Source organism: Microtus ochrogaster, linkage group LG4 (assembly GCF_000317375.1).
Source record: "Microtus ochrogaster isolate Prairie Vole_2 linkage group LG4, MicOch1.0, whole genome shotgun sequence".
Taxonomy (NCBI): Eukaryota; Metazoa; Chordata; class Mammalia; order Rodentia; family Cricetidae; genus Microtus; species Microtus ochrogaster.
The window spans coordinates 18,577,233-18,586,141 of NC_022030.1; the positions used below are offsets into that span (position 1 = coordinate 18,577,233).

General features: G+C 49.7%; 1 protein-coding gene and 1 pseudogene across 1 annotated transcript in view; both read left to right on the plus strand.

Annotated features, from left to right (window-relative positions):
- Positions 1 to 3,991, plus strand: part of LOC101983557 — a 6,572-nt pseudogene extending 2,581 nt beyond the window's left edge.
- Positions 3,992 to 6,419: 2,428 nt separating this feature from the next.
- The window catches only part of Selenow (selenoprotein W), a 5,323-nt gene continuing 2,833 nt past the window's right edge, over positions 6,420 to 8,909 (plus strand). Inside the window, exons 1-4 of the mRNA XM_005372425.3 lie at positions 6,420 to 6,571; positions 8,457 to 8,481; positions 8,585 to 8,638; positions 8,829 to 8,903. Coding sequence (XP_005372482.2) covers positions 6,528 to 6,571; positions 8,457 to 8,481; positions 8,585 to 8,638; positions 8,829 to 8,903 — 198 coding nt within the window. The 5' untranslated portion in view covers positions 6,420 to 6,527. The remainder of the gene's footprint in view (positions 6,572 to 8,456; positions 8,482 to 8,584; positions 8,639 to 8,828; positions 8,904 to 8,909) is intronic.

The following is an 8,909-nucleotide window of genomic DNA, read 5'->3' on the forward strand; positions in this document are numbered from 1 at the left end:
TAAGAAGCTGGAGCTAATGGGCTAAGCAGTGATTTAATTAATACAGTTTCTGTGTGGTTATTTCGGGGCTAAGCTAGCCAGGCAGCCTGGATGAACAAGCAGGCCCTCCTCCTACACTTAGCAGTGTTAGTCCAGGATTTCTCTCCCATGAGACAGTCGGGGTGATCTCCTTCCTTGTGTAGGCAGAGGCTTTCTTAGAAGCCTCCTTACCCACACTTGTCTGTTACAGATGTGTTAGAGTTATATACAAGTGTTGCTATAGAGCTTGAGAGGCTGAGGAGCTCATGGTCTAGCCTGGACCACAAAGCAAGACCCTGTTTCTAAATAACCAATCAATCAGAGAGAGAAAAAAGATCATAAAGTGCTGGAAGACATTCTGGTTGAGGAGATTACTAGGGGAAAGGGCAAAGATGTCCTGTGTATGGTGCTTAGGAGGGTTCTTTAGGACCCAGTGGGAGCCTGCCAGACCAGCTTTGATGTTCTTCTCTGATCTGTCTCATCAGCTTGGCCATCTCAGACACCCAGACACCAACTGATCCGTAGTGTTCCCAACCTTGCTTTTTCTTTTCTTTTATTGGTGTTTTTGCTTGTATATATGTCATATGTAGAGGGTGTCAGATCACCCATAGCTGGAGTTACTGGGGTTGCAAGCTTGCTGACATGGCTGCTGGGAGCAAAAATTCAGTTCTCTGAAAGATCATGGAGCCACCAATCCAGCCCCTGGCCTTGCTGTTTGAACCCTAATAAAGGAGCTGGAGAAATAGCTCAGGGCTTAAGAGCACTGGCTGCTCTTCCAGAGGACCGGGGGTTCAATTCCCACTCCCCACATGGCAGCTCACAACCATCAGTAACTCCAGTCTCAGAGGATCCAATGTCTTCTTCTGACCATCACTGGCACTGTGTGCAGGTGGTTTGCATATGCACCTGCAGGCAAAACATACACATAAAGTCAAAGTAAATCCAGTAATTTATTTCAATTAAGGAAAATGGGAGCTGAGTGTGGAGCGAGCACACCTTTAATCTCAGCACCTGGGAGGCAGAGGTAGTTGCATCTCTGTGAGTTCAAGGCTAGCCTGGTTTGCAAGGCGAGTTCCAGGACAGCTAGGGCTGTTAAACAGAGAAACCCTGTTTTACAAAAGAAAAGAAAAGAAAAGAAAAGAAAAGAAAAAGAAAGGAAAAGGAGAGAGAGAGAGAGAGAGAGAGAGAGAGAAAGAGAGAGAGAGAGAGAGGACAGTGTTTCATAAATTGGGTAAGGTGTCAAACACAGGCAATTCCAGAACTGATAGAGGCAGGAGGATCAGAAGTTTAAGGCTAGCCTAGGCTACAGGAAACCCTATTTTAGAAAAGAGGAAAAGGATTGGAGAAGGTGAAGGGAGGGAATTGAGAAGAGAATGAGTTAACTGTGTTCCTACAAAAGAGAGACTCCAGCCTGGGTGGTGGTGGCGCACACCTCTAACCCCAGCACTCGGGAGGCAGAGGCAGGCGGATCTCTGTGAGTTCTAGGCCAGCCTGGTCTACAGAGAGAGTTCCAGGACAGCCCTGGTGGTAACACAGAGAAACCCTATCTCAAAAAACAAAATAAACAAAACAAACAAACAAAGCCAGATTCCCACATGACCTCAGCAGGGTGAGGAGGGAAATGGGTGCAGATGATATCAGAGATAAGAGACCAGGTCCGCAGAGATTGGTGTCCCTTCCTGAGGACTTGCCAATGGAGAGAGTGCAAGCTGTGGTCAGTGTGACCTGGTGCCCTCTGGTGGCTGCGTGAAAACCAAGTTTAGGAATAAAAGCTTTTTTAATTTTAAGACTGGAAAACTTTTTAAAAAAAGATTTATTCATTTATTATGTATAGAGTGTTCTGTCTGCATGTATGCCTGCAGGCCAGAAGAGGGTGCCAGATTTTATTGTAGATGGTTGTGAGCCACAAATTGAACTCAGGATCTCCGAAAGAGCAGCCAGTTCCCTTAATCTTTGAGCCATCTTTCCAGCCCAAGAATGAAAAACTTTTAAAGATTTATTTTATTATGTTAATTATGCCTATGTATATGTGTGGATATATGGGTGTGAATGCAGGTTTTCCCGCTTTGCCGAGGTGTCAGAGATCCCTGGAGTTGGAGTTACAGGCAGTTGTGAGATTCCAGAGCGGTTTTGGGACTTGAACATGGGTCCTCTGCAAGAGGAGCAAGTGCTCTTAACCAAGGAGCCATCTCTCTAGCCCATTTTTTGTTTGTTTGTTTGTTTGTTTGTTTTTGGTTTGTTTCTTTGAGACAGAGTTTCATTATGTAGCCCAGGCTGGTTTTTTTTTTGGAGCTCACAGAGTTCTGCTTGCTTCTCTGCTTCTTGAGTGCTGGGATTAAAGATGTATGCCACCATGCCTACTTTATGAGACCCTATTTTCAAAAAATAGAAAAAAGCCTTGACAGTAACGGTGCACTCCTTTAATTCCAGCACTCAGGAGGAAGAAGCACGTGGATCTCTTAGAGTTCAAGGCCAGCCTGATCTACAGAGCAAGTTCCAGGACAGCCAGGAGTACACAGAAAAACCCTATCTCGGAAAAGCAATAAATAAGTAGTAAGAATGGAAGTAATGAAATAATAAATAATATAAATATAAATAATATAAAAAAGAAGAGTGAATGTTTTAAATACTATCTATTATGTGATTTATGTGTGTACTCACTGAGTGTGCATGCATGTGTGTGTATGTTTGTATATGTTTTGTGTACACAGGTCAGAGGTCAATGTCAGGCTCTTTTTTAGTTATTCTCCAATGTATTGTTCATTTTGTTTTTTGGTGGTGCTGGGGGTTGAACCCAGAACCAGTTGCATTCTGGACAAGTGCTCTGCCACTGTGCTACTTTATAAACCCCCAATCTTTTTTTTTAAAAAATATTTATTTATTATGTATACAATATTCTTTCTGCGTGTATGCCTGAAGGCCAGAAGAGGGCACCAGACCTCATTACAGATGGTTGTGAGCCACCATGTGGTTGCTGGGAATTGAACTCAGGACCTTTGGAAGAGCAGGCAATGCTCTTAACCACTGAGCCATCTCTCCAGCCCTAAGCAAAGATTTTAAATTAAGTTTAAAAATAAGTGAGCCATTTATTTTATTTTTAAAGAATTTCCTAGCTTCCTGTCTGTGCTAGGACCGGTGCGTGGTCCACGCCGAGTGACCGAGAAGCCCGGTCTGCGCCCTCAGAATGACTGAGTGGCAGAGACCCCAGACATCAAGCTCTTCGGGAAATGGAGCACTGATGATGTGCAAATCAATGATATTTCTCTGCAGGATTACATTGCTGTGAAGGAGAAGTATGCCAAGTACCTGCCCCACAGTGCCGGGCGGTGTGCCGCCAAGTGCTTCCGCAAAGCCCAGTGCCTCATTGTGGAGCGCCTTACTAACTCCATGATGATGCACGGCCGCAACAACGGCAAGAAGCTCATGACTGTACGAATTGTGAAGCATGCCTTTGAGATCATCCACCTGCTCACTGGTGAGGTAAGACTGCCCTTGATTCATGCAAAACTTCACGGTACACATGCCCGATTCATCACCTATGACACTGCCGCCTTGTTTTGGGGGAAGTTGGGAATGGATGGCAGACTCATGGCCCCCTTTCTGCCAGAACCCTCTGCAGGTCCTGGTGAATGCCATCATCAACAGTGGCCCCCGGGAAGACTCAACACGCATTGCATTGGGAGAGCCGGGACAGTGAGATGTGTCGCCACCGCGCAGAGTGAATCAGGCCATCCGGCTGCTGTGCACAGGAGCTCGTGAGGCTGCTTTCCGCAACATCAAGACCATTGCTGAGTGTCTTGCCGTTGAGCTCATCAATGCTGCCAAGGTGGGTTAGGGCACACAGGGTGGGCTGGACATCTGGGTGTTTGTCCAGCATTCAGAGCTAACCACCTGTCCTTTGCAGGGCTCCTCCAACTCCTATGCCATCAAGAAGAAAGATGAGCTGGAGCGTGTGGCCAAGTCTAACCGCTGATTTCCCAGCTGCTGCCTAATAAACTGTGTGTTCTTTGGGGGGGGGGAGGCACTTTGTAAGGGCAAGTAAAGGGGTCTGGCTGCATTGTACACAAGGCACACTTCTCCAGAAGGAATTGTTTTCCATCCGTGCTGCAGCTGATTCTTGGAGGAAAAGCAGGAGTCCAGGTGAGAGGGTTAAACCAGCCTGTGCAAAGGCCCTGAGGCAGGAATGTGGCTGAGGTCCCTGCTAGAACCTCAGTGGTCCCTCTCACTGGGGCAGTGGGAGAACCATAGTGACCCGACAGGCCCACGTACCGTGGGATGGTTGTCCCAAGGATGCTGGGAACCACGGGAGAACATGAGCTATGAAGCATTCCCATTTGACTGTGTTCATTGCTCTCCAAGACTGGCTCATTATTCCTTTTCAGACTGAGCACAGGTCGATGCTCTGCAGACAGTGAGAACGGGACACTGCACTTAGCCTGCCAGAAGTGATCAGTGAGGACAGAGGAAAGCTTCTGCTTATCCTCATTAAGTTCTCCCCAGCACACGTGCCAGTTTCGGCTCTAATTCTTTCCGGGAATCTGAGTGCATGAACACCCCATCCTTTTAGGGAAGTGCAATTTTCTTATGGCTTTGGCCTCTGAATCCCCAGTTGCCAGCTCACTCCTGTGAGGTCAAGGGGGAAATGAATGGTTCAAATTTTATTCTTCCGTGGGAGACTCAAAGTCCACCATCTGCATACAGGCTAGGACACTGATAGGGTACAAACGAGGCCAGGTGGGAAGGATACTGATATTTCCTTATTTGGCCCCTGGTTGGCCATTGGTGGGGGTAAGCAGTAATGTCAGTTACAGACTATCAGGCAAGGAGCCGGACATATGGACATATTCCAGCACTCGGAGGCAGAGGCAAACAGATCCCTGTGAGTTCAAGGCTAACCTGTTCTACAGCGCGAGTTCCAGGACAGCCAGAGTTACACAGAGAAACCCTGTCTCAAAAAATAAACCCCTCAAAAACCAAACCAGCCGGGCGATGGTGGCGCACGCCCTTAATCCCAGCACTCGGGAGGCAGAGACAGGCGGATCTCTGTGACTTCGAGACCAGCCTGGTCTACAGAGCTAGTTCCAGGACAGGCTCCAAAGCCACAGAGAAACCCTGTCTCGAAAAACAAAAACAAACAAACAAACAAACAAAAAAACCCCAAATCAAACCAACCAAACAGACAAAACAAAGAATGCCAGGTGACATAAACATCTCTCCTGGAGAGCCATCCTTGGAGAGGGTTGGGCTATGATGGGCAGATGTGCATCCATAGAGTGTGGAGGACAAGAAACTAGACAGCAATACGTAATTTCCATTTGAACAAATATCTCCTGCGAGTGAATCTGCCCAGCTCCCATGAAGAGAAACGGAAGCTCAGGAGTCCTAAACCCTTAAATCAGATTGTCCTTCCACTTTATTTTGGAGACAGTCTCTCCATGTAGACCTGTCAGCTCTGGAATTCTCTACGTAGCACAGGCTGGACACAAACTAAGAGATCTCTCAGCACAGGGCTTCTCTGTAGCTTTGGAGCCTGGAACTAGCTCTTGTAGACCAGGCTGGCCTCGAACTCACAGAGATCCGCCTGCCTCTGCCTCCCGAGTGCTGGGAGTAAAGGCATGCGCCACCACTGCCCGGTTCACATCTGGCTTTTTTGTTGTCTCTTTTAGACAACTGTGAATGTAGCCAAGACTAGTAAGGACGACCTTGAACTCCTAATTCTTCACTTCAGTCTCCTTCCCAAGTGCTGGAATTACAGCCTTGTGCCACCGCCCGCAGTTTCTGTGGTCCTGGGGATCTACACCAGGATTTCACACATCCTAGGAAAGAACTCTACCAACTGAGCTACAGCCCAAGCCCCATTCCAGCAATTTCTATGTACCCTTCTGCTGGGAGATGGCGAGAAGGCACAAAATGAGGGGCCCACGCTTTGGGGGTAGGTATCCTGGGGTCCGACTGCCAGGCTGTGTTGAGACAGCTAGGCCTGCAGTGCACTCTGCGATGCTGGGACTCCCAGCTTCACTTTTTCAGACCTAGGGTCCATCTATCCTGAATCATTCCGGGCTGGAACCCACCCCAATTGCCTGTCCCCGGAGGAGGATGGGGAGCATGCGTCGTGCGCCTCAACTTCCCAGCGCAGCACCTCCTAGGAACACTGTAACCGAACTTCAGTCTCGGCCAATTCTCTGCCTCGAGCCGCCGCCCTGAGGTCTGAACCATTCTAGCAAGAAGGAGCGACAGTGAGGGGCGCACAGGTGACTGGTCCTAGAGACACCATCTATGGAGACAACCGTGGGATATCAAGGGAACAAAATGGGCTTCTGGGTGAGGGGTCACATTTGTGGTCACAGCCCTCGCCATGTACTGGAGCCTCGGTCCCCGCTATCCTGATTCCCCCCCCCCGCCGCTGCGCACTTGGTTTGCTCCACCTCTTGAGGGAGTAGGGCTGTGCACACGGCCCCAAACCTCGAGGTCCTCGTTGCTCGTGGGTCGGGTCCTCGCGCTGTGCGGGGATGCGATCTGGAGCAATGGCGCTCGCCGTTCGAGTTGTGTATTGGTAAGTCTCGTTGACTACAGACACCCCTCCCCCAATTCCCCGTTCCCAGTCCTTTGTGCCAGGGACTCCCTTCCCAGCTCCCCATCTTTTGTGCCCTTCCCAGTTCTCCAGCCTTTCTACCAGGGACTGTGTACAGTGACTGCACCCCAGACCCCACCGCAGGGAGGGACTTTCAAGTGGGTGGGGTGGAAATAACAGAGCCTCGAGCCAGATTCTCCGCATTTGACAGCTGGGGCCTCTCACCCTGTGTAAGTGGAAGCTGATGCCTGGGTTCTTTGGCCATCTGACTCAGCGCTGAGGGGAGGGAAAGGGTAGCATCGGGTTTCTCTGGGGACCTTTGCCTGTCGACAGGCGGTTTCCCTTCCCCCTTTCTGAGCAGCACCGTGTTAGAGAAGGCTGGATGGAGGCTGTTCTGTGGGGTATAGGGAAGACTCGGACACATGGTGTCGCGGTGGGTTGGCATATAAGCGCTGTCGGGAGCTCTGGGGATGCCCAGTATCTTCATTATAGTGCGAGTTACTGTTGCTCACCCCTCCCAGTGTGTACCTGAAAAAGGACGAATTGAGCCACGGAGGGGTGGTGGTGGTGCACACCTTCAATCACAACAGAGGCAGGTGGAACTCTGAGTTCCAAGTCAGCATGGTCCCCTTAGCCAGATCCAGGCAACCAGGGCTACATAGTGAGACCCTGTCTCCAAAGGAGAAAAAGGGGTCGTGGGGGGGGGGTAGTAGGCATGAGGATGTAGCTCAGTGGTAGAGCATTTGCCTGGAATTCGCCAGGTCCTGGGTTCAGTTCCCATCAATAAAAACAAACAGAATAAAACAACTCTTCCTGGCCTCTGATGAGTGGGTGCTGTTGACCCCACTCCTTTTCTGGCCCTAGTTCCCCCCTTCTGTAGTGTGAAGGGGGTGATGGTGGCAGTTAACCTGTCAGAAACTATGATTGTGCCCTTACTAGAGGCGGGCACAGAAAGGCCCGCCTTTTTTCTTGATTTTTTTTTTTTTTATTCTTCTGCAGCTAATACTCAACCAGCGTACAGTGATTGATAAGTGCCTGCTGGATTGATTCCCTACCCCTGAAGGCCCTTGAGGGAGGGGTAGCTATCTCCATTTTACAGAATATGAAACCCAGGCTGGGAATGAGGCAGGGCTAGCTTCAGGTCCTACTACAGATGACACTATAACTTGAATCTGGGTTCCCTGGTCCTCTGTGTGGTCCTCTCATCCGCCTTGAGGATCAGTCCCAATTTTCAAGATGTCTTTAAAAGCCTGCTTTGATGCATTGCTCCCATGAGGCCACTGCACCAGATTCCAGCCCGGAATGGTCTGTGGGGGTGGGTTGGAGCTGAGGAGCTTGTGTTTCATACTGGGTGTTGGGGAGAGTTGGGATTCCTGAGTGACAGTCAGGTGGGGGAGAGGGTGGGTGAGATTCTACAGAGGCAGCTTTTGTCCTAATTTACATCCCTCTGTCATCTCGGTGTCCCGCTGCCTCCCCTCCTCCTCTGGTCTCTCTTGTTTGGTGCTGGCTTTCTGTGTGTCTCTCTGCACCGTTACCCATCTCTTGTGTGATATCTATCTTCCCCCTCTTGTGGGCCCTTGCCACCTCCCCTGCATCCTCATCTGGATGTCTCTCTATCTGTCCCCTGCATCCTCATCTGGATGTCTCTCTATCTGTCCCCTGCATCCTCATCTGGATGTCTCTCTATCTGTCCCCTGCATCCTCATCTGGATGTCTCTCTATCTGTCCCTGCATCCTCATCTGGATGTCTCTCTATCTGTCCCTGCGCCCCTTCGTCTCGCCCGTTGCCTGCCTCACTTGGACATCCGTGCTGTCTTGGATCCATGCTGCCCTGGCGGACTGTGACAACCCTGGATTCACCTACCAGTGGAGCTTGAGGCTACAAGCCCAAGGTGAGTGACGTTTCTCAGGAGTGTCTTGAAATAGGTCAGGATGGGCATATCAAGGGGAGGATTTCTTGAGCCTGGTTCTGACCCCCCACCCCCTCGTTTTCAGTATCTCCAGCTCAAGGAGAAGCTAGAACATGAGTTCCCCGGATGCCTGGACATTGTGAGTCTTGGAATGGGGATGGAATTACACGGGTCCCTTTTTTGTCATTTGGAACTGGGAGGCAGTATGGGTGGGTTAGGCCAGTCTTTTGCCTTATCTTTTTGACTTATATCCTTCACTCCCTGGGACTTGGCATGGAGGGTATGCCTAAGAGGACATCTCAATCCCATCTAACTCCTTTTTTCCTCAGTGTGGCGAGGGGACTCCCCAGGTTACCGGGTTCTTTGAAGTGACAGTAGCAGGGAAATTGGTTCACTCCAAGAAGGTAAAT